Source organism: Bombina bombina, chromosome 3, assembly GCF_027579735.1.
Source record: "Bombina bombina isolate aBomBom1 chromosome 3, aBomBom1.pri, whole genome shotgun sequence".
In the NCBI taxonomy this organism is placed as follows: Eukaryota; Metazoa; Chordata; class Amphibia; order Anura; family Bombinatoridae; genus Bombina; species Bombina bombina.
The window spans coordinates 804,793,287-804,817,967 of record NC_069501.1 but is presented as its reverse complement, the minus strand read 5'-3'; the positions used below and the strand labels follow the sequence as shown (position 1 = coordinate 804,817,967).

Here is a 24,681-nt window from a genome sequence, read left to right as displayed (position 1 = left end):
CGAGCTCCCTGTTTCCAATAGCAATACTGTTATCCTTATGGTGGTTGACCATTTTTCTAAAATGTCACATTGCATTCCCTTGAAGAAGTTGCCTACTGCTCAGGAGCTTGCTTCAATTTTTTCCCGGGAGGTCTTCCGTTTACATGGGTTACCCAAGGAGAAAGTGTCGGACCGGGGTAGCCAGTTTGTCTCCAGATTTTGGCTTTCCTTTTGTGCTCAAATGGGGATACAGCTTTCCTTTTCCTCGGCATATCACCCTCAATCCAATGGGGCTGCAGAACGGTCTAATCAAGCTCTGGAATAGTTCCTATGTTGCTATGTCTCAGATCACCACAATAATTAGTCTGAACTGTTACCTTGGGCAGAGTTTGCTCGTAATAGTGCTATTAATGCTTCCTCCAAGTTATCCCCGTTCATGGCGAATTATGGGTTTCAACCATCCTTGTTGCTCGATTCATTCATGGCTCAGGGTATTCCGGCTTTGGAGGAGCATCTCCGGCAACTCCGTTCCACATGGTTGCCTTCATCGTTCTATGCAGCGCCAAAAGTTCCAGGCTGATCGTAGGCGTCTGCCCGCGCCTTCCTACCAGGTTGATGACAGGGTTTGGCTGTCCTCCCGCATCTTGAATCTTTGTGTGCCTTCCAATAAACTGGCTCCCCGTTATGTTGGTCCTTTTCGAATACACCGACGGGTCAATCCTGTGGCCTACGCTCTTGACCTTCCTCCTGCTATGCGCATCTCCAATGTTTTTCATGTCTCCCTCTTGAAACCATTGGTTTGTAATCGGTTTACCACTGTGTTGCCTCGTCCCCATCCTATCTTTGTTGACAACCATGAGGAGTATGAGGTCAGCAGCATTATTGACTCTCTCGTATTTCCAGGGGCCGCGTACAGTATTTGGTTCACTGGAGGGGCTACGGTCTGGAGGAGCGTTCATGGGTTCCCTCCTCTGATGTTCATGCTCCTGCCCTCCTCCGTGCCTTCCATGCCCGTTTCCCCAATAAGCCTTTTGTCCTCCCGCGGGGGAGGGGTCGTTGAGGGGAGGGTACTGTCAGGGTTTTTTCCCTGTTTTGCTTGCTATGTGCTGCTTTCAGCCATTTTACTCACCTCTCTTGCTGACTCTGGTACATACTGTGTGATGCTGCTCATTTCCTGCACTTCCTTTTATGGCCAGACTGGTGTACATCATCCGTGTGAGACAGGATGCAGTGTCAGAATTGTGATGTCATCACTTATTATTTAAAGGACCTCTGTTCAGTTTGCTTTGCCCTTGCGTTGTCTCAGACCTGTTTGTGAGAGCTCCTGTGTATAACCTGGCTATCTGACATCCCTCCTGGTTCCTGATCTCTGGCTTGTTCCTGACTCTGCTGTTCTCCTTGTTCCTGATTCCGGCTCGTCTGGCTACTCGCTTTGGCTCCTGACTCGGCTCGTCTGACTACCAGGTCTGGTTTTGATTCCTGGCTTGTTATTTGACTTGTGGACATTTTATTATTTTTTGCTATTAATAAAGGTGTGATTAGTTTTGCACTTCTCGTCTCTGTCTGATTCCTGGCACCCTGACAAGGACGAGGCAAGAATACTCGACATACTAAGCGCTTTAAGTCCCTCATACCTCAGTTTTATTTTTGCCTCCACAGGAGAAGTTTGAAATTTGAAGTGTGTTTGATTTTATATAGATAAGGGTTCTCAGATCTATGTAAGACCAATTATCCCTTCAGAGAGCCAGAAATCTGACAGAGGGGTGTATACTTGCCTGCCACTGTTGTTGCTGGGACTTGTCCTGCAGCTTCCTTCTTTTGGACTTCTCGTTGTACTCCTCCATCAGATCCTGGGCTCTTGTTACCAGCACAGGATGGGTTTCTCTACTGGATGCAGGTTTACTGCTGCTGGGTAAGCACAGCAGAGTGGGTATTAGCAAGTAAATATATATGCACTCATATAATTCATGGGCTATTAGCTTGTACATTTTCAGTGTATATCATAGCCAGGGGGCACATCTGATCTCTAAAGTAAAGCTAAAATTAACCCTACAAGCTACCTTATTAACCCCATCACTGCTGGGCATAATAGAAGTGTGAAGCGCAGCGGCATTTAGCGGCCTCCTAAATACCAAAAAGCAATGCCAAAGCCATATATGTCTGCTATTTCTGAACAAAGGGGATCCCAGAGAAGCATTTACAACCATTTGTGATATAATTGCACAAACTGTTTGTAAATAATTTCAGTGAGAAACCTAAAATTGTGAAAAAGTGAACGATTTTTTTTTATTTGATCGCATTTGGCGGTGAAATAGTGGCATGAAATATAGCAAAATAGGCCAATATCAATAACATTAGGTTGTCTACTAAAAAAAAAGTATACACATGTATATAGGCAGAAATGTAGAGGTTTAAAGGTTATAAAGTATATTAATATAACAATGTTGGTTGTGCAAAACTGGGGAATGTGTAGTAAAGGCGTTCTGTATCTTTTTAAACAATAACAATTTTGGTGTTGACTGTCCCTTTAAGCAGATGGCAGCTTGGAGATTGAACTCCTAATTCTGAGGCAGGAGAATGTTGTTCCTCCTTTGTGCTGTGCTCCAGAAAATTCTAAGGAGCAGATCTTGCATAATTTGGATTTTGTCAGGGCTTTCAAGTTTTATTTAGAAGCCAATAGAGAATTTTGACAATTCTCATATTTTTTTGTGTGTGTATTTTTCTAGTCCCCAAAAGGGTCAGAAAGCTACTGCTTTACTTTTGGGTTCCTGATTAAAACAATAAATATTTAAAAGCTTACTTAAATGCAGAAAAATCTGCGCCACAACTTATTACTACTCATTCTACTAATTGTGTTTCTACTTCTTGGACTTTCAAGAATGAGGCTTCTGGAGAACACATTTTTGAGACTACAACATGGTCTCATTTTTATTAAAATGTATTGTTTTTATATTTTTGCCACTTCTGTGTCTGCTTTTGGCTGGAAAATTATCCTGTCTGATAAATAAGGTGCTGCCTTAACTTTTTGTCCTACAGTTTATGGTATTTTCGTGGACTCCACAGCTTGGATATTAAATCCCATAGATGATGGCTTGTGGACTCTCACCACCTGATGAAAGAAAACAACATTCATGCTTACCCGATAAATTTTAATGTATTTCATGGTGGTGAAAGTCCCTAACCCTGCTTTTATCTTTTCCTACTTTTGTTACTCTTCTTTCTTGGCTATACATTAGACTGAGGTATACAGGAAAGGGGGAGGGGCTTAAAGCTCTTTGTATGTTGGGTATTTCTGCCGCCTCCTGGACAAGAGTTAAATGCCACAGGTGATGGCTTGTGCACTGCCACCACAATAAAAGAAATAAAGTATCAGGTATGCACAAGTTTTTTTTGGTTAGATAATGCAGGTATTCTTACAAAGTATAATAGCTTCATATTTCCCCTTAAAACCTCCCTAAATTCTTTCTTGAGATTTGTTAGTTACCCTCGGTGCCGGGGCAGATTTTTAACATTTATCTTATTGATGGTAATCTGCAGTTTTTTTTCATATTTAATTTTGTTAAATATCCTTGTCTTTCTCTAGGCACCACAGCTGGTGCAGGGTCTTGCATCACGAAATATTGTGAAAATTGCTGCCCATTCTGATGGACAGCATTATCTGGCTTTAACAGCAGCTGGGGAAGTCTTCTCATGGGGATGTGGTGATGGAGGAAGATTAGGCCACGGTGACACTGTGTGAGTAATACGGAACAGGAGTACAAATTTAAAATGAACTCTTATTATTTAAAAAAAAAATTAAATAAATAATAATTAAAAAATAAAAAATAAAAATATATGTTTTATCTATAAAAAAAAAACCAAGCGCATAAGGCACCTCTCATAGTGCAACACATTTATTGTAATAATTAGAAATTAGACAGTCACATGTAAAATTTCCCATGCAATGGGTACTCACAAAGAAACCCCCAATCAAATAATGTAAGGTACAAGCCGCAATATAAAGGTACAGATGTCCCCTTGTAGCAGCTATCCAGGTGATAGGAAGACAAAGTCCTTATTCAAGTTTGAGCTAAAGCTCCACAAATGATCCGCTATGGTCGAATACCAGGGCTAACAGGGACACATTAAATCCTCCAGGGAATAAGGACTTTGTCTTCCACTGTGAAGACCAGCATCACCTGGATAGCAGCTACAAGGGGACATCTGTACCTTTATTTTGCAGCTTGTACCTTACCTCATTTGATTGGGGGTTTCTTTGTGAGTACCCATTGCATGGGAAATTTTACTTGTGACTGTCAAATTTCTAATTATTACAATAAATGTGTTGCACTATGAGAGGTGCCTTTGGGCTTGTTTTTTTTTTATTTTTAGATAAAACAAATTTGTTAAACTCAGATTGGAAACCTGAGGGGTTCTTTAAAAAGCAGCCGCCATTTCCTGTGGAGTAACAAAGGACACAACAAGAGAAAATCCGTTATTACTCATCAAAGCTAAGAACTGTGTTTTCGAAGTGATTGATTTTATTAATTTACACTTGTATGTTTTAATCACTGTTTTATACATAATATAATTTATTTGGAATTGTATTGATATTGTTTTAGTAGAGTGTGCGCAGCTGGTTTTCAGCCAGGAGCTGTCTCCTGTCTGTAATAATATATATATATATATTTATATATATATATATATATATATGTATATATATATATATGTATATATATATATGTATGTGTATATGTATGTGTATATATGTATGTGTATATCAGCAAGACATTTTGATTAAGCACATCTAATAAAAGCATATGTTTTTAAATGCACATATTGTGGAGTGCTGCCAAAGTGACCAAAATGTATATAATTTTAAGAGCAGGTATTGGCGCAGCTCAAGACACATGAGACCACAAATGATATCACATATTATAACTTTTTTCGTTTTTCTTAATGCTGCAAAAATTGCCTTCTTAATATTTCATAATTTTTGAATTTTTTTTAAATAAAGATGGGATCTTAGTCACATATTCTGCTCAGCCAGTCACCACTTAGAGCAGAATATGGCCATATTGTGTGACTAAGATCCCATCTTTATTTAAAAAAAAATAAAAAATTATGAAATATTAAGAAGGCAATTTTTGCAGCATTAAGAAAAAAGAAAAAAGTTATAATATGTGAAATAATTTGTGGTCTCATGTGTCTTTAGGTGCGCCAATACCTGCTCTTAAAGTAATATATATATATATATATATATATATATATATATATATATATATATATATATATATACACATACACACACACACACTATAGAGCCACTCCCAGTCAGACACCTTGTCATATTCCATGTCCCTTTAAAAACCCTTTTAAAATATTTTTTTTTACGTTTAAAATGTATGTATATTTTTTTTTAATTAAGAATGTGTAGAAATTAGTGTAACACTTTATTTTAATATGTTTTACATATGTTTTGTGAAACTTTTTTATTTTAACCCTAAAACTGTTTTTATAGAGATCTATCTTTCTTATGGAGGTGAGAGTCCACAATTCCTTATTGCTGGGAATTCATCACCTGGCCACCTGGAGGAGGCAAAGACACCCTACACCAAGAGCTTTAATATCCCTCCTACTATCCTGACCCTCCCAGTATTTTATTTGCCTTGCTTAGGAGTAGGTGAAGATAGAGGTGTTAAGGATTTCATTTTAAAAAAAAAAATACAGGGATATTAATCCCATTTTTTTTTTTTTTTATACGGTTTAACTTGGAAGTCACAAGTCTGCCACAGGTGTTGCTGGGATAGTTACTTCAGCTTCCTCCTGTTGGGCGATAAAGATGTACTTCCTCAGTATATCCTCTACTGTTTGTAGTACCGGATGGAGTCTCCACTGGATCCTCAGGTTGCGATCAGGGTAAGATGAATGGAGTGGGCAGCTACTGGTTAAGTACCTGCATCCTCACACATCCCTAAGGATATTAGTAGGCACACTACGTAGTGTACATCATAGCCACACCTATGCAAGCCTTGTCCAATTTTGGCTTATAGTCAGACAGATAAGTATACAATTATGGAGATATTGGGCTATTCAGGTATACAAATGTAAGGTGTATTGATATTTTTGCTTCTAAATTTACACAGTTGCCCTTTTAAGAGCATTGCCCCTTAAGGTGTTCCACACTTTATTGCCAGTTGGAGTTATTCTTCAGGCTAATAGCATGGGGTTCATCTCACAAATTGGAGAAGCGCTAGGTAAAGACTAGGGGCTGTCAGTTCGCACGAGCTGTTAGTAGAAGATCAGAGCGCATTTCAGGGGTGTTAATCAGTTTCTCGCCCTTGCAGTTTTGTACCTGCTCTTCCTCCCTCACTCTGACGTGGCCATCTCTTGCTCTGGACATGCTTACATTTATAGAGATTTACAGAGGAGGTAAGATTATCCCTATGACAAGAGCAAGGGGGGTTGCTGTTCACAGGTAATGTTTTCAAAAAATTTTTGGAAACCTTAACAGCGGTATAACTGCTGGGACACATTCATTCTTCATTATTCTTTCAGTACAAAGGTATCTTCTTACTTACTTGGTTATAAGGAAAGGTTATTGAATTTATAAAAGTTTGTATTACTATATTTATTTGCCTAAAATGTTTACTATATACTGCTCGAAGGAATTACATATATATCTTTCTGTAATACTATTGCACTGCTGTACTGTCTGTTTCTCTGTAGCCTTTTTTTTCAAGAAGGTGCTTATAACTGTTTTTATTTGCCATTGAGCTTGTATACTGTGACACATTTTACTATGGAGCAGACTTAAATTTTTTTTAGTTTTTCCAACAAATAGATGTATGCGTTGCAAATTGGTTGCTGTCTGTCCTCCTGCACAGCTTTATAGTACTTGCATAAAGGGACAGTCTACACTAAAATTGTTTTTGTTTAAAAAGTTAGATAACGCCTTTAATACCCATTCCACAGCTTTGCACAACCAACATTTTTATATTAATAATCTTTGTAACAGTTAAACCTCTAAATTTCTGCCTGTTTCTAAGCCCCTATAGGCAGCCTCTTAATCGCATGCTTTATTTGCTTTTCACAACAGGTGACTGCTATTTCACGTGGGCCATATAGATAACATTGTAATCACGCCCGAGGAGTTATTTAAGATTTACTACAACACAATACTAAATGCAAGACAATATATAATAAATATAAATTCTTGTGATCAGGGGGCTGTCAGAATATGCTTAGGTACAAGGTAATTAGATGTAAAACATCTATTAATATAAATGTGCTGGTTATGCAAAACTGGGGAATGGGTAATACAGGAATTATCTATCTTTTAAAACCATACAAATTCTATTGTAGACTCTCCCTTTTAGTTCTGTGTTAACAGTCACAATTGTTCACAACTACTACTGTTTCCCCAATTTGCCCGCTAGTGTATACAACTTGGGGTGCAGTTACTGATTTTCTTTCATGTAATTAGCAAGAGTCCATGAGCTAGTGACGTATGGGATATACATTCCTACCAGGAGGGGCAAAGTTTCCCAAACCTTAAAATGCCTATAAATACACCCCTCACCACACCCACAATTCAGTTCTAAATATATGTATTCAAACATTTATTTGCCTTGACTCAGAATGTTCAACTTTCCTTATTTTTCAGACAGTCAGTTTCATATTTGGGATAATGCATTTGAATTAATCATTTTTTCTTACCTTCAAAAATTTGACTCTTTTTTCCCTGTGGGCTGTTAGGCTCGCGGGGGCTGAAAATGCTTCACTTTATTGCGTCATTCTTGGCGCTGACTTTTTTGGCGCAAAAATTCTTTTCCGTTTCCGGCGTCATACGTGTCGCCGGAAGTTGCGTCATTTTTTTTGACGTTATTTTGCGCCAAAAATGTCGGCATTCCGGATGTGGCGTCATTTTTGGCGCCAAAAGCATTTAGGCGCCAAATAATGTGGGCGTCTTATTTGGCGCTAAAAAATAAGGGCGTCGCTTTTGTCTCCACATTATTTAAGTCTTATTTTTTCATTGCTTCTGGTTGCTAGAAGCTTGTTTTTTGGCATTTTTTCCCATTCCTGAAACTGTCATTTAAGGAATTTGATCAATTTTGCTTTATATGTTGTTTTTTCTCTTGCATATTGCAAGATGTCTCACGTTGCATCTGAGTCAGAAGATACTACAGGAAAATCGCTGTCTAGTGCTGGAGCTACCAAGCTAAGTGTATCTGCTATAATTTTTGGTATCTGTTTCTCCAGCTGTTGTTTGTATTGCATGTCATGACAAACTTATTAATGCAGATAAAATTTCCTTTAGTACTGTTACATTACCTGTTGCTGTTCCGTCAACATCTAATTTTCAGAGTGTTCCTGATAAACATAAGAGATTTTATTTTTTAAATCCATTAAGAAGGCTATGTCTGTTATTTCTCCTTCTAGTTTACATAAAAGTCTTTTAAAACTTCTCTTTTTTCAGATGAATTTTTAAATGAACATCATCATTCTGATACTGATAATGGTTCTTCTGGTTCAGAGGTTTCTGTCTCAGAGGTTGATGCTGATAAATCTTTGTATTTGTTCAAGATGGAATTTATTCGTTCTTTATTTAAAGAAGTATTAATTGCATTAGAAATAGAGGATTCTGGTCCTCTTGATACTAAATCTAAACGTTTAAATAAGGTTTTTAAATCTCCTCTAGTTATTCCAGAAGTGTTTAATCTCCCTGATGCTATTTCTGAAGTAATTTCCAGGGAATGGAATAATTTGGGTAATTCTTTTACTCCTTCTAAACGTTTAAGCAATTATATCCTGTGCCATCTGACAGATTAGAGTTTTTTGGGACAAAATCCCTAAGGTTATGGGGCTGTCTCTACTCCTGCTAAATGTGCTACTATTCCTACGGCAGATAGTACTCCATTTAAGGATCCTTTAGATAGGAAAATTGAATCCTTTCTAAGAAAAGCTTACTTATGTTCAGGTAATCTTCTTAGACCTGCTATATTTTTAGCGGATGTTGCTGCAGCTTCAACTTTTTGGTTAGAAGCTTTAGCGCAACAAGTAACAGATCATAATTTTATAGCATTACTATTATTCTATAACATGCTAATAATTTTATTGGTGATACCATCTTTTGATATCATTAGAGTTGATGTCAGGTATATGTCTCTAGCTATTTTAGCTAGAAAAGCTTTATGGATTAAACTTGGAATGCTGATATGTCTTCTAAGTCAACTTTGCTTTCCCTTTCTTTCCAGGGTAATACATTATTATCTCAACTGTTTCTGGAAGGAAGGGAACTTTTTTACCAAAGGATAAAAAATCTAAGGTAAATTTAGGTCTAATAATCATTTTCGTTCCTTTCCTCACAATAAGGAACAAAAGCCTGATCCTTCATCCTCGGGAGCGGTATCAGTTTGGAAACTATTTCCAGTTTGGAATATATCCAAGCCTTATAGAAAACCTATAGCCAGCTCCTAAGTACCCATGAAGGTGCGGACCTTATTCCAGCTCAGCTGGTATGGGGCAGATTACGTTTTCTTCAAAGAAATTTGGATCAATTCCGTTCTCAATCTCTGGTTTCAGAACATTGTTTCAGAAAGGTACAGAATTGGCTTCAGTTAAGGCCTCCTGCTAAGAGATTTTTTTCTTTCCCGTGTCCCAGTTAACACAGCAAAGGCTCAGCATTTCTGAAATGTGTTTCAGATCTAGAGTTGGCTGGAGTAATTATGCCAGTTCCAGTTCTGGAACAGGGGCTGGGGTTTTATTTTATCTCTTCATTGTACCAAAGAAGGTAAATTCCTTCAGACCAGTTCCGGATCTATCAATATTGAATCGTTATGTAAGGATACCAACATTCAAGATGGTTACTGTAGGACTATCCTGCCTTTTGTTTAGCAAGGGCATTATATGTGTACAATAGATTTACAGGATGTGTATCTGCATATTTCGATTCATCCAGATCACTTTTAGTGTCTGAGATTCTCTTTTTAGACAAGCATTACCAGTTTTGTGGCTCTACCGTTTGGCCTAGCCTCGGTTCCAAGAATTTTTTTCAAAGGTTCTCGGTGCCCTTCTTTCTGTAATCAGAGAACAGGGTTTTGGTATTTCCTTATTGGACGATATCTGGGTACTTGCTCAGTCTTCTCATTTTCGAAGAATCTCATACGATTCGACTTGTGTTGTTTCTTCAAGTTCATGGTTGGAGGATCAATTTACCAATCAGTTCATTGATTCCTCAGACAAGGGTAACCTTTTTAGGTTTCTAGATAGATTCAGTGTCTGACTCGGTCCTTGTCAGACAAGAGAAGTTTAACATTGATATCAGCTTGTCAAAACCTTCAGTCACAATCATTCCCTTTGGTAGCCTTATGCATGGAAATTTTAGGTCTTAGGACTGCCGCATCAGATGCGATCTCCTTTGCTCGTTTTCACATGCGACCTCTTCAGCTCTGTATGCTGAACCAATGGTGCAGGGATTACTCAAAGATATCTCAATTAATATCTTTAAACCGATTATACGACACTCTCTGACATGGTGGACAGATCACCATCGTTTAGTTCAGGGGGCTTCTTTGTTCTTCCGACCTGGACTATAATCTCAACAGATGCAAGTCTTACAGGTTGGGGAGCTGTGTGGGGGTATCTGACGGCACAAGGGGTTTGGGAATCTCAGGAGGTGAGATTTCCGATCAATATTTTGGAACTCCGTGCAATTTTCAGAGCTCTTCAGTCTTGGCCTCTTCTGAAGAGAGAGTTGTTCATTTGTTTTCAGATAGACAATGTCACAACTGTGGCATACATCAATCATCAAGGAGGGACCCACAGTCCTCTTGCTATGAAAGAAGTATCTCGAATTTTGGTTTGGGCGGAATCCAGCTCCTGTCTAATCTCTGCGGTTCATATCCCAGGTATGGACAATTGGAAAGCGGATTATCTCAGTCGCCAAACGTTGCACCTGGGCGAATGGTCTTCACCCAGAGGTATTTCCTCAGGTTGTTCAAATGTGGGAATTCCCAGAAATAGATCTGATGGCTTCTCATCTAATCAAGAAACTTCCCTGGTATCTGTCCGGATCCCGGGATCCTCGGGCGGAGGCAGTGGATGCATTATCTCTTCCTTACAAGTGTCATCCTGCCTATATCTTTCCGCCTCTAGTTCTTCTTCCAAGGGTATTCTCCAATATTCTAAAGGAATGCTCGTTTGTCCTGCTGGTAGCTCCAGCATGGCCTCACAGGTTTTGGGATGGCCTCTTGCCAGCTGTGGACTCTTCCGTTAAGACCAGTCTTTCTGTCTCAAGGTTCTTTTTTTCCATCAGGATCTCAAAACCTTAATTTTAAGGTGTGGAGTTTGAACGCTTGATTCTTGGTCAAAGAGGTTTCTCTGACTCTGTGATTGATACTATGTGACAGGCTCGTAAATCTGTATCTAGAGAGATATATTATAGAGTCTGGAAGACTTATATTTCTTCAGGATGGTTTAGATAAAGGTTTGTCCGCAAGTTTCTTGATAGACAAATCTCTGCTCTTTCTGTTCTTTTTCACAGAAGGATTGCTAATCTTCCTGATATTCATTGTTTTGTACAACCTTTGGTTCGTATAAAACTTGTCATTAAGTCAGTTTCTCCTCCTTGGAGTTTGAATTTGGTTCTGGGGGCTCTTCAAGCTCCTCCTTTTGAACCCATGCATTCTTTGGTCGTTATTTTACTTTCTTGGAAAGTTTTGTTTCTTTTGGCCATCTCTTCTGCCAGAAGAGTCTCTGAATTATCTACTCTTTTTTTTGTGAGTCTCCTTTTCTGATTTTGCATCAGGATAAGGCGGTGCTGCGAACTTCTTTTGAATTTTTTACCTAAGGTTGTGAATTCTAACAACATTAGTGGAGAAATTGTGGTTCCTTCATTATGTCCTAATCCTATGAATTCTAAGGAGAAATCATTGCATTCTTTGGATGCTGTTAGAGCTTTGTAATATTATGTTGAAGCTACTAAGTCTTTCCGAAAGACTTCTAGTCTATTTGTCATCTTTTCCGGTTCTAGAAAAGACCAGAAAGCTTCTGCCATTTCTTTGGCATCTTGGTTGAAATCTTTATTTCATCATGCCTATGTTGAGTCGGGTAACACTCCGCCTCAAAGGATTACAGCTCATTCTACTAGGTCAGTTTCTACTTCCTGGGCGTTTAAGAATGAAGCTTCGGTTGATCAGATTTGCAAAACAGCAACTTGCTCCTCTTTGCATACTTTTACTAAATTCTACCATTTTGATGTGTTTTCTTCTTCTGAAGCAGTTTTTGGTAGAAACGTACTTCAGGCAGTGGTTTCAGTTTGAATCTTCTGCTTATGTTTTTTCATAAAAATTTTATTCTGGGTGTGGATTATTTTCAGCAGGAATTGGCTGTCTTTATTTTATCCCTCCCTCTCTAGTGACTCTTGTGTGGAAAGATCCACATCTTGGGTAATCATTATCCCATACGTCACTAGCTCATGGACTCTTGCTAATTACATGAAAGAAAACATAATTTATGTAAGAACTTACCTGATAAATTCATTTCTTTCATATTAGCAAGAGTCCATGAGGCCCGCCCTTTTTTGTGGTGGTTTTGATTTTTTTGTATAAAGCACAATTATTCCAATTCCTTATTTTATATGCTTTCGCACTTTTTTCTTATCACCCCACTTCTTGGCTATTCGTTAAACTGAATTGTGGGTGTGGTGAGGGGTGTATTTATAGGCATTTTAAGGTTTGGGAAACTTTGCCCCTCCTGGTAGGAATGTATATCCCATACGTCACTAGCTCATGGACTCTTGCTAATATGAAAGAAATGAATTTATCAGGTAAGTTCTTACATAAATTATGTTTTTCTTCTGATTTTAAAAATCACTAGTCCGCTATTTTGAGGCTTTGGCAGTTATGCCACCTTCAAGTAAGTATAAGCGTAAATATGTTTCCCCAGGTTCCTCTATTAGAGTTGTTGTACCTACTGCTTCTGTGGCTATTAAATCAGTCCAGCTATCTTATTCTGACAATTTCTCTTCTCATTCTGAGGGTGAACTATCTTCTGAGAAATTATCCTCAAATTCGTATCCAGAATCTGAGCAATCCACTTTTAATTTTAAAATAGAGCATTGATAATTGCTTAAAGGGACAGTTTACCCCCAAAAAATCTCCTCTTTAATGTTTTCTCAATGATCCATTTTTCCTGCTGGAGTGTATTAAGTTGTTTACAGGTAGCTAGTTTATCCTTATTTCAACATTTTGAAATAGCTGATTTAGCCTGTGGTATTCCCACCTATACTTAAAGTTTAAGTTATACTCCAGTCCAAGCTATTAACAGGCTATGTAAACACAGCCAGCAAAAGAAATTACACTCCTTGTGGGGAGTAGAAGAGAGAGACAACAATGGAAAATTATTTTATTCGTTCTAAGTATTGATCTTTAGTTTACAAACAGATATGTTAAGTAAGCATGTGTCGGTACACAAAGTGATAACATAATGAGATATATAATTCTACCTGCAAGCTCAACCCATTGTAATAGGTTATGGTTTTAATGAAAATAACTAGCAATTTCATATACCCAAATAAACCTGAAAATTAAATTTCTCACACATTTCATACTCAGTAGAGATACATTAAGGGAGAAGGGAATTTTTTTTTAACAGTATACTGTCCCTTTTAAGGAAGTTCTAAGGACTGGGTTTTTTTATTTATTCCTTCTCCCTAAGGGAAACCATTCCCAAGGTGAATAGAGTGATCTCTACCTTAGCTAGATGAACCACCCTCCCTCTTGAAAACAGCAATTCTTTCAGAGAACCTATAGTTAGGAAGCTGGAAGGTGGAGGCCTTCCTACTGGGTGGCGTGTTGTTTCAACCAGCTGTGGGTAACAGGTGCAGCATCTCTTTGGTGTGATTCTATATCAGAGCTGGTTTCAGGAATGTTTTCTTTATTTGTGGTTTGCACACTCTCTGTATTTTTGATGTGATCATTCAAGTCATCCGCCTTAATGCGAAAAATAAGACTTTGGCTGTCATCTCAAAAAGAACTCTTTGGTTGAAGTCATGGTCTGCTGACATGGTTTCGAAGTCAAGAGTTCTAATGTTAGCCTTCAAAGGAAAAAACTTGTTTGGTCCTGGTCTGGAATTATTATTTCCATGGTCATAGGTGACCAGAGAGCCTTTCTATCCCAGGATAAAAAGATCTGGATGTAAGGATACATCTAGCAACAGGTTTCGCTCCTTTCACTACTCAAGGAATCAGAAATCTTGCTCATCTTAAAAACCAGATTCCTCAAAATCTACCTGGAAACCTTATCCAGTCTGGAATAGGTCCAACGAAACCAAGAAGTCTACCTCCAATGCAAAATCTGCATGAAGGTGCAGCACCCAATCCAGAGCTGGTAGGGGGCATGTTGTCTTTTTAAGAAGGCCTGTTATCAGTTTTTTCAGGACTCTGGAGTACTGGAAATATTTTCTCATGGGTACAGGATAGGTTTTCGGTCATGGCTTCCTCGAGAGAGGTTTATTCAGTCTCATGCCTTGGAGACTAGTAAAATGAGTGGCATTCCTTCAGTGTGTGCAGGATCTGGAAAACATGGGAGTAATTGCCCCTGTTCCTATATCAGAACAAGGGAGAGGTCTCTATTTCAATCGTTTCATTGTTCCAGAGAAGGAGGGGACTTTCAGATCCATTCTGGATCTGAAGACCTTAAGAAAACGTTCCTGAGTTCCTCCTTTCAAGATGGAAACTATAAGATAAATTCTTCCTTTTGTTCTCCAAGGTCAGCTTATGACAACTATAGACTTGAAGAATGCTTACTTGCATTATTTCTCCCCTTTGCCTTCCTGGACAGACGTCAGTTTGTAGCCCTCCCCTCTGAACTTGCTACAGCCCCCAGGATCTTTACAAAAGTTTTGAGCGTTCTCCTGTCAGTCATCAGAGCCAAGGGAATAGCTATGGCTCCCTACTTGAATGATATTTTGGTACAAGTTTCTTTTTACCTTTAGTGACTGCTCATACAGAGAAGCTACTCTGGTTTCTTTGCAGTCATGTCTGGGTTTGCTCGCTCCTTACAAGGGTGTACTTTCTGGAGGTCATTATAGATTTAGTCATCATGAGGCTTTTCTTGACAGACCAGCTCAAGCTACAGCCTGCTTGCTGGAATCTGTAGTCCCTTTCTCAAGTTACTTTTAACTCAGTGTGTGGAGGTAGTGTTTCTGATTAGGTTAGGCGGGTGGTCTAGGCTCTTGGAGGTCTCGGGGAGTCTGGTCGCCTCAGGGAGCGAGGCTACCAATAAATGTGTTGAAACTCTGTGCAATTTTCTCAGATAAGTTCCTTTCATTTGCTTTTAGTCAGACAACAAAACGGCTGTAGCCTATATCAATCATCAAAGTGGTATACTGTGTTCTGGAGATGAGAAGTTTCTTGTATCCTGAGTTGGTCAGAGATTTATCAGCATTCCATTTTAGAAATTAAAATTCTGGGGGTCAACAACTGGGAAGCGGATTATCTGATTTGTCAGACTTTGCACTTGGACGAATGGTCCCTCAATCAGAGGATTTTCAATCAGTTGGTGCAATGTTTAGGTCTACCTGCGATAGACCTCTTGGTGTCTCACTTGAACCATGAACACCCCAGATACGGATTGAGGTTGAGGGAGCCTCAGGCAGAATTGATAGACAGACTATCAGTTCCTTGGTATTATGATCTAGTTTATTTGCTTTAAATGGTGCTTCTTTTGATTGCTTGGATCAAGCAGGAACAAATTTCTGTAATCCTAATAGCTCCCGCTTGGCCCAGCAAGACATAGTATACAGATCTGATCCAGAAGTCCAGTTTGTTTGTGCTGTTTTCAGGCAAACTTAGTGGTCAAAAGGTCACTTGTGTTACTTTAGCTTCATAGTAAAGAAATTTGATTCACAAGGCTTACTTGGAGTTGGGGTGGTCGCCTTTTGTGTATTACAGCTCCCTCAACTTGTTCTGTATCTACTTCTTGGGCCTTTAAAAATGAGGTGTCAGTAGAACAAATTTGCAAGGCTGTGGCTTGGCTATCAATGCATACTTTCACAAAATGTTATCATTCTGATGTCTTTAACACAACTGGGGCAGTTTTTTGCTTTCATGATAAGTTCCTTTCTTTCTTGGTGGTGAGTGGTGGTCGGGGATGCAGGAGGGATATTAAAGCTCTTGGTGTAGGGTGTCTTTGCCCCCTCCTGGTGGCCAGGTGATGAATTCCCAACAGTAAGGAATTGTGGACTCTCACTACCAAGAAAGAAAGGAATTTATCAGGTAAGCATAAATTATGTTTTTAGCTTTCACTTGAGCACAACCCATAACTTTTTTTAACTTGTAATAGCAGCGACATTTTATAGGGGTCTTGTTATCTATTGCATGTACAGTATAGGGGATGCTAAAGGAATGTTGGCCGCGCTAAATCTTCTCTGGTAAATTTATTTTACCATGCACTAATATCAATTTGCGCGGTCCAGTGATATTGATCTTGCACCCTACTTTATCATTAGCACTCCACTTGTAATCTGGGCCTAAATGTTTTTGCTTCCCCTAAGGCCAAATTTGTTTTGATTTGTTTATAAGGCATACCTGTTTTCATGATGATTAGTTTTTTTTTTTCCCCATTTGTTTTTTTAAGTCGATAATTGTCTCATATCTTGACTCAGTTCCCTAAGTAGCACTCACCAAACATAGTAGGAAGGGAAGGAGTCTAAAGAGAATGAAGAATAAGTCATAATAGAAGTAAAGTGGAAAGTTGTTCAAAAATGTATACTCTATCTGAATCATAAACGAAAAATCTTGAGTTTTATTTCCCTTTTAAGAATTTTCCCTCAAACTTTAACAGGAATCACATGAAGGCCTATCCTGCTTGGCACAAACTTTTGATTTGCCCTGCATCAGTGACATGTTTGGGTTCAAACCCCTCTCTTATAGTTCACATATAGGGCATAATGATCAAAATCTTGTCGACATGGAGAGAAATCATGTTAAATCTTTTGGTTGTTTTTTTTTGAGCATAATGTTTTTATGTGGTTGTATGTCCTTCACATCCAAAACATTTGCATTGCAAGCTAAATGACTATTAAGCAATGTTTTTTTTTTTTTTTTTTTTTTTTTTTTTGCTGAGGCCTTGTAGTATCGACAAGATTAGATACATACGGAAAGAGAAGTGCTGTCTCAGGAACAAACAACAGCTCAGTAGCTAGTTCTATGATGATTTTACCTCCTGGAAGCAGTCTCTTTTAGCCCGATTGTGCTTTTCACAGAGAAGAACTTTCCTGGAGTATATTAGTCTGATCTCGCCTAACAAGATCAGTCCAGCCTCGAAATACCAGGCAATCTCTCTCAGAACAAGGAACATGGCAACCCCAGACGAACAAGCTATTACGGTATTGTTCGTTCCCTGGTTGAGCACTTCTTTTTTTTTGTGTATGTAAAGTAAGGGTGATGGCAGGAAACCAGATGTGGACCTGTTGCCCAATGTGCACCTCAATGATGAAGCACACACTAGACCGAAAAGTATGTCTGAGGTTTGCCATGTTTCTTGTTGAGAGATGGATTGCCTAGTATTTTGGGGCTGGACTAAACGATTTAGTCAGGACCAGACTGATATGCTACAGGAAAGTTGCTTTGTGTGAAAGGCACATGCTTGGGAAAAAGATGCTGCTCCTGTGGTGGTTACTAGCTATAGAATAAGCTATTATGCTATTGTTTATTCCCTGGTTGAGCGCTTTTCTCTTTTTGCGTATGAAGACTTCTTAGATGATCCCTTTAGAGTGGAGAGCTTTAGATCATCAGGCCCATAGTAAGCTCCTGACTCAAGCAGGAAGAGTGATATATTTAAGAGTTGGTACACATTATTTCAGACCTCTTAAAAGGCTTTTACATTCTCCAATTGTAAGAGCCAATTTACTCATCAGTGCTGATATGACTTGTTTTCTCATGTGAATAAATTAATTTATAGGTAGAACATCTGGAGGTACACTCCAGCAAAATTGTAAATATCAAACTTTTATTGTGTACGAAACATAACCATTCAGTTTCAAGGTTGTGAAGCAAAAAGCGGTTCATGGGAAACAATATGATATCCCATTTAGACATATTCTCAATTTTTTTTTTTAAAGATTTTATTTATTTTTAACCCTTACTCTCAATTAGTTATTTGTGGTTCCCTTATACACTACTATCATTTTCTTCTTAACAGGTCACTAGAAGAGCCTAAGCTTGTGTCTGCTTTGTGTGGAAAGGAAGCTGGGAAACAGGTTGTTCACATTGCCTGTGGCAGCACTTACAGTGCAGCAATCACTGTTGAAGGAGAGCTGTACACATGGGGACGTGGTAATTATGGAAGACTAGGACATGGTATGTTAATTAAGGATTAGGGCTTTCTGTGTGTTGGTGTGCCGCCTTCTTCAGTAGGAATGACAGATCTCATGAATGAAAATGTTTGTTTAGATAAGGTTTTCTTTGTGGTTTTAACATCTGGGTGTGTAGGGTTGAGTGTTACATTGTAGATCGCTATCCAGTTTGCTGGATAGCTTACTGTAAGGCAGAAGTGGCTAACTTGATTGCTTCCTAACCATTTTTTTTATTTGCTCTCAGATTATTGTTTTTAAATATTCTCATTTTGATAACTTTGCTTTATATGAAGGTGATGCCCCTGCCCTTCTTAATGGTCAATAGAACACCAGGAAAAAAGAATGTTAAAGAAAGTTTATAATCTAACCAATAAATAGAAGCTTATGCAAGTCTTGAATGTTTTCATTTAAATTTTTGTGTTATTTTAAGAACATAAAATCATGTTTTCTCTTGTTACCTCTAGGCTCCAGTGAAGATCAGACTGTCCCCATGTTAGTAACTGGACTGAAAGGTCTAAAGGTTGTTGATGTTTCTTGTGGGAGCGGTGATGCTCAGACCCTTGCAGTAACTGAGAATGGTAAGCATGACTTGCATTCTACTGGCATACTGCCCACACAACACTGTTACATGATAATTCCTAATGACATTTTTATATTGTATTTTTTCTATTTTAATTTGTTTGAAACCTAAAATAGGGCTTTTACGCTTGCTTCTCTGTAGTGCTGCTTTGACAAATGTCATACAGGGAAAGAAAAAAACAAAAAAAAAAAAACCCCTTTACACTAGACCTTTTAGAAACATTCACTGTTAATTGTTTTGTTTTTGTGCTGCTTGACCGTAATGCACCAGTTGTGCGACTGTTTTGTATCTATTTCTAGTTTTGTTTTATTCAATTTTTTAAACTTTTTTTGTATGATTCCTTCTTAGTGCTCTTAGATGCATCCACTAGTTGTATTAGTAGATGCAATGTCACAGAACTTTTCATTAATACTAATTGCAAAAGGTTTATTACTATTAACAGAAAGTTGAAGAGATTTTTGGAATATATGCAAAATTTACAAAACTGTTACAAACTATATATAGAATTTGAACTGGCGTATTTCCAATTTATACATTTATTTTGAATAATTTTGTGTTATGCAGATATAACTTGACATTTTATAGGGTCACTACTACCTTTTAAAAAAACATATGCAAGATTTGTGTATGGTAACACTGTATGTGTTTAATTACTAAATCCTCCATAATGTTATGTGTTTACTGTTTTTTACTTGATATAATGCTAAACTCACAATGATATCTGCATTAACATTTGAACAATGCCAACGTGCTGATGTAGGGGCAGAATACATTAGTTCCCACTACTTCTTACTTTGTTAAGCGAGATTATTACTTAACAGAAAATTTCAGGCTTTATATGGTAATGCAGTATTTTGGTACCGTTTCTTTTTTGGTTGATTAAAACCCTCACGGAAGTAATTGGTATGCATTCTTTACATAAAAATAACCCACTACTTCTTGCAACGTTTAGATCTGTTTATGCCAATTTGCAATTAAAATGTAGATACTAATATTTGAGCTCATATTAAAAGTTAAAATTATTTTATAATTTAACCAAAAACCCACTACTTCTTGCAACGTTTAGATCTGTTTATGCCAATTTGCCAATTAAAATGTTGATACTAATATTTGAGCTCATATTAAAAGTTAAAATTATTTTATAATTTAACCAAAAGTCTAGGGTGCGAGAGTTTCTGGAACTTGGATAATTTGTCTGCTCTAAAAAAAAATTAAGAGTTTCCAATAGGATTCGCTACAAATCTCAGGTCTTTTCCTTGGATAGTAATCCAAAGTTGCTCTAAACCTCCACCCAAGTAGTTGAGTTCTTCACTTATTTTATATACTTTGTTGTTGAATTGAAATGTTATTTAAAAACACTGCACACAAACGTACCCAGGTATTCCATAATTACAGGATGGGCGCTTTCACTCTTTTTTTCATCTAATACTGAAAAGATCTGAAACTGATGGAAAAAATGTTACATAATTCTGCACTATATGCAGAATTATGTAACGTAAGTAGTGTAGGAGCGTGCATGTGACTGGAGCAATATATCGCAGCAGTTTATACATTTGCAAGAACAGTAGGTGGCAGCAGTATTTCCTATCATGTTCTGCTTCAGAAATGTGCACATTACCTATCTAGATAGATCTTTAAGAAAGAATACCATGAGAGCAAAGTAAATTTAATAATAGAAGTAAAGAAAAAACTTTTAAAAAAAAATAAATAAAAAAAGTTATTTTTTAAAATTAAATGTCTGAATCACAAAAAAAATGTGGGGTTTCATGCCCTTTATAATGGATAGAAAGGTCAAAATTGAAATGTGTACAGTTTCATTTCAATTTGAAATAGAAGCATTTTTGCTAATGGAAGTATATTGCAAAATGTTTCTAGTAAAAGTTCTTACTGTTTTTCAGCAGACTATGCAGATTTTAAAAGATTTATGAACATAAGTTTACTTACCTTACATGTATTGCTGTTCTCTTTTGCACTGCAGTTGTGTGTTTTTTTTTTTTTTTTTTTTTATTCCTTCGTGGGGTTGCTTTCTAATTACAGTGTGCCCGATGGCACTGCGGTAGTTTTCTTTACTGTCTCTTCTTTAAAGCTGTAATTTGTGTACCTTTAAACAACTTTGATAAAAACTGAGTCCCTTATTTTATTGAATGATCACCCCCACACCTACCTTTGAGCCCTTCCTAGTCCAGCACAGACACTTTCCTCATCCCCCAGTCATTCTTTGCCTTTTGTCACAGGAGGTTGGCAGAGAAGTTTCAGAAGATTTCGGAGTAGTTCCTTAGGGAGGGTAGTACTCTTCGAGATGGGACTGGAGTTTTAAGTAGTCTTGTCAGCCTCTCAGTGAGAGCATTGACGAAAGTTAGAGATTCAGGGAGAGGCTTTCTGCGAACCCATCCAGACTCCTATTAACAGCTCCTTAAGCAATTGGTGTTGACCTCCAAGGTCGGAATCTGCTGACTTGAGTCTTCCGACTTAGCATTTAGATGTCACACATGCGTTTACTCCTGAGAGAGTTTTTTGCGATGTTAGAGGTTCCCAGTACTGATCCGTCAGTTGAATATCAGTCCTCTAGATCTGATAACAATCTTAACTAGATGAGGGGGAATGGAATCCTATTCCTTGTCTTGTTTTACTTTTTGTTTTATGTTATTTAAAATCCCAGTTCCGAGCTCAATGGGGTTTTGTGTCGTATGACAGGCGGGACTTGTTTTTGTTTGCACACTCCTTTTTTTCAGCACGTTTACCTGTTCTTTTACTTTACTATTCCGGTCCAGATAGATTTTTGTTTTTCTTTAAGAGCTCTGGGTTGTTATAGAAACTCTTCTTAGAAAGACGTTTCATCACATGGGATTTTAATTTCTGTTTGGGGTGATAGTTCCCCCGATGATTTCAAGAAAATTTTAAGCCTCAGAGCTTAATTTCTTTATTTTGATTATTCAGTTGTTTTAGCCTTGCTGGAATTCAAGAAGTTTTGTTTTCGCCTTGATTGTTCGGCAGATACGTTGTATCCTAGATGACAGGCAGGACCTGTTGTGGATACTAGTTGGGTTTGCTCCTTCTTTCTATACAAGGCCCATCTATCCTAGTAAACAGGCTGGACCTGTTTAGGCATTATCTGAGGTGGCTACTTGATACTGGATCATATAGATCTAGTCCTAGAGGCCAGAACTAGCTTTCTTCTTGGCAATTGTCTTCTCAGAGAAAGGGAAGGTTTTCAAGTGACCTTTGGAGTCATTGTCCTGGTATCTATCTCACTGTCGGAATATTTTCCTCCACTGTTGGTGCATACCCTAGTTGAGGGATGGTCTTCCCGTCATAATTGGGTTCTATGATTTTTAAGCAGAGCTTATTAGTTCTTCTTTTTGTTGGAGAATGTATGGTTCTCCCTTCCTTTTGTTAGGAAGAAGGATGTCTTTCCTGGTTCATCCTTTTTGAGTTAATCTAATTCTTGGGAACCATATTTTATAGTTATCTTCGTTCTGATCCTAGGTTTGCTTCTTAGGATCTGGGGGTTAAGATAACAGTATCCTGCTTACAGATTTTACAGTAGTTCTCGCGTCTCGGCTTTTATGGGTTTCTTTCCTCCGCTGACTAATGGACCTTTTTGTGTTTTTCTCGTGTGTTTTCGATCTTTAGAGTTGAATTTAAACAAGAGTTGCTGGTGTAGACACCAGGGTGTATCTTGGATGCCGTTCTGTCTTTTGGACAGAAATTTTTCCTGAGATCTTGCGAAATTTGCCTTCGGGTTATGCCCTCCAGTCCCCCTTCTGGTCTTCGCCGACGCGTGGGTGGAGAGTAATATACACAACCGAGGCCGAGACTTCGGCATGGAGTTGGTGTATCTATCTTAAAGACTTGCATGGAAAACTGTTTTGGGAAATCACTCCCAGTGTTCCGTTCAGATATACCTGTTCTGAATTTTTTTTTTTCTCTTAAGCCCCTCCGGGGCGGTTTAGACTTTGTCGTTTCCTTGTCCATGGGAAGAGTGTGTCCTAGGAAGGTCTGGGGGTTGGGAGTTCCCTGCCAATTATTCTTTTCGTTCCTCAGCACGCATTTTGCTTGGAGGATTTGGTCTTCTGGGTTCATACCAGTTGGGACCTCTCAGTGGGGAGATCTTCTTCTTTTGGAGAAGGAGAGTTCCTTCTACTAAGGGGGGTCTAGTGTTTGATGGTGGGTGGAGACCCGCATCGGCTCTCTGAGCGTACTCTTCAGGATCGGATGTCATTCCCTGCTAGGTCCAGTTTCTATAGTGTGGTGGTTATCACATTCACCTTACACACGAAAGGTCCCCGGTTTCTCCAACATAGGTGTGTCCGGTCCACGGCGTCATCCTTACTTGTGGGATATTCTCTTCCCCAACAGGAAATGGCAAAGAGCCCAGCAAAGCTGGTCACATGATCCCTCCTAGGCTCCGCCTACCCCAGTCATTCTCTTTGCCGTTGTACAGGCAACATCTCCACGGAGATGGCTTAGAGTTTTTTAGTGTTTAACTGTAGTTTTTATTATTCAATCAAGAGTTTGTTATTTTGAAATAGTGCTGGTATGTACTATTTACTCAGAAACAGAAAAGAGATGAAGATTTCTGTTTGTATGAGGAAAATGATTTTAGCAACCGTCACTAAAATCCATGGCTGTTCCACACAGGACTGTTGAGAGCAATTATCTTCAGTTGGGGGAACAGTGAGCAGTCTCTTGCTGCTTGAGGTATGACACATTCTAACAAGACGATGTAATGCTGGAAGCTGTCATTTTCCCTCTGGGATCCGGTAAGCCATGTTTATTACGATTGTAAATAAGGGCTTCAAAAAGGGCTTATTAAGACTGTAGACTTTTTTTGGGCTAAATCGATTGATTATTAACACATATTTAGCCTTGAGGAATCATTTTATCTGGGTATTTTGATATAATAATATCGGCAGGCACTGTTTTAGACACCTTATTCTTTAGGGGCTTTCCCAAAGCATAGGCAGAGCCTCATTTTCGCGCCGGTGTTGCGCACTTGTTTTTGAGAGGCATGGCATGCAGTCGCATGTGAGAGGAGCTCTGATACTTAGAAAAGACTTTCTGAAGGCGTCATTTGGTATCGTATTCCCCTTGGGGCTTGGTTGGGTCTCAGCAAAGCAGATACCAGGGACTGTAAAGGGGTTAAAGTTCAAAACGGCTCCGGTTCCGTTATTTTAAGGGTTAAAGCTTCCAAATTTGGTGTGCAATACTTTTAAGGCTTTAAGACACTGTGGTGAAAATTTGGTAAATTTTGAACAATTCTTTCATGTTTTTTCGCATTTGCAGTAATAAAGTGTGTTCAGTTTAAAATTTAAAGTGACAGTAACGGTTTTATTTTAAAACGTTTTTTGTACTTGTTATCAAGTTTATGCCTGTTTAACATGTCTGAACTACCAGATAGACTGTGTTCTGAATGTGGGGAAGCCAGAATTCCTATTCATTTAAATAAATGTGATTTATGTGACAATGACAATGATGCCCAAGATGATTCCTCAAGTGAGGGGAGTAAGCATGGTACTGCATCATTCCCTCCTTCGTCTACACGAGTCTTGCCCACTCAGGAGGCCCCTAGTACATCTAGCGCGCCAATACTCCTTACTATGCAACAATTAACGGCTGTAATGGATAATTCTGTCAAAAACATTTTAGCCAAAATGAACACTTATCAGCGTAAGCGCGACTGCTCTGTTTTAGATACTGAAGAGCATGACGACGCTGATATTAATATTTCTGAAGGGCCCCTAACTCAGTCTGATGGGGCCAGGGAGGTTTTGTCTGAGGG

General features: G+C 38.4%; 1 protein-coding gene across 4 annotated transcripts in view; it reads left to right on the top strand.

The window, feature by feature from the left end:
- Positions 1-24,681, top strand: part of HERC2 (HECT and RLD domain containing E3 ubiquitin protein ligase 2) — a 733,063-nt gene that overhangs the window by 178,764 nt on the left and 529,618 nt on the right. For all 4 annotated transcript variants that reach the window (XM_053707729.1, XM_053707727.1, XM_053707730.1 and 1 more), the window contains exons 12-14: positions 3,563-3,714; positions 18,166-18,323; positions 18,784-18,897. In XM_053707729.1, the coding sequence (XP_053563704.1) occupies positions 3,563-3,714; positions 18,166-18,323; positions 18,784-18,897 (424 nt within the window). The remainder of the gene's footprint in view (positions 1-3,562; positions 3,715-18,165; positions 18,324-18,783; positions 18,898-24,681) is intronic.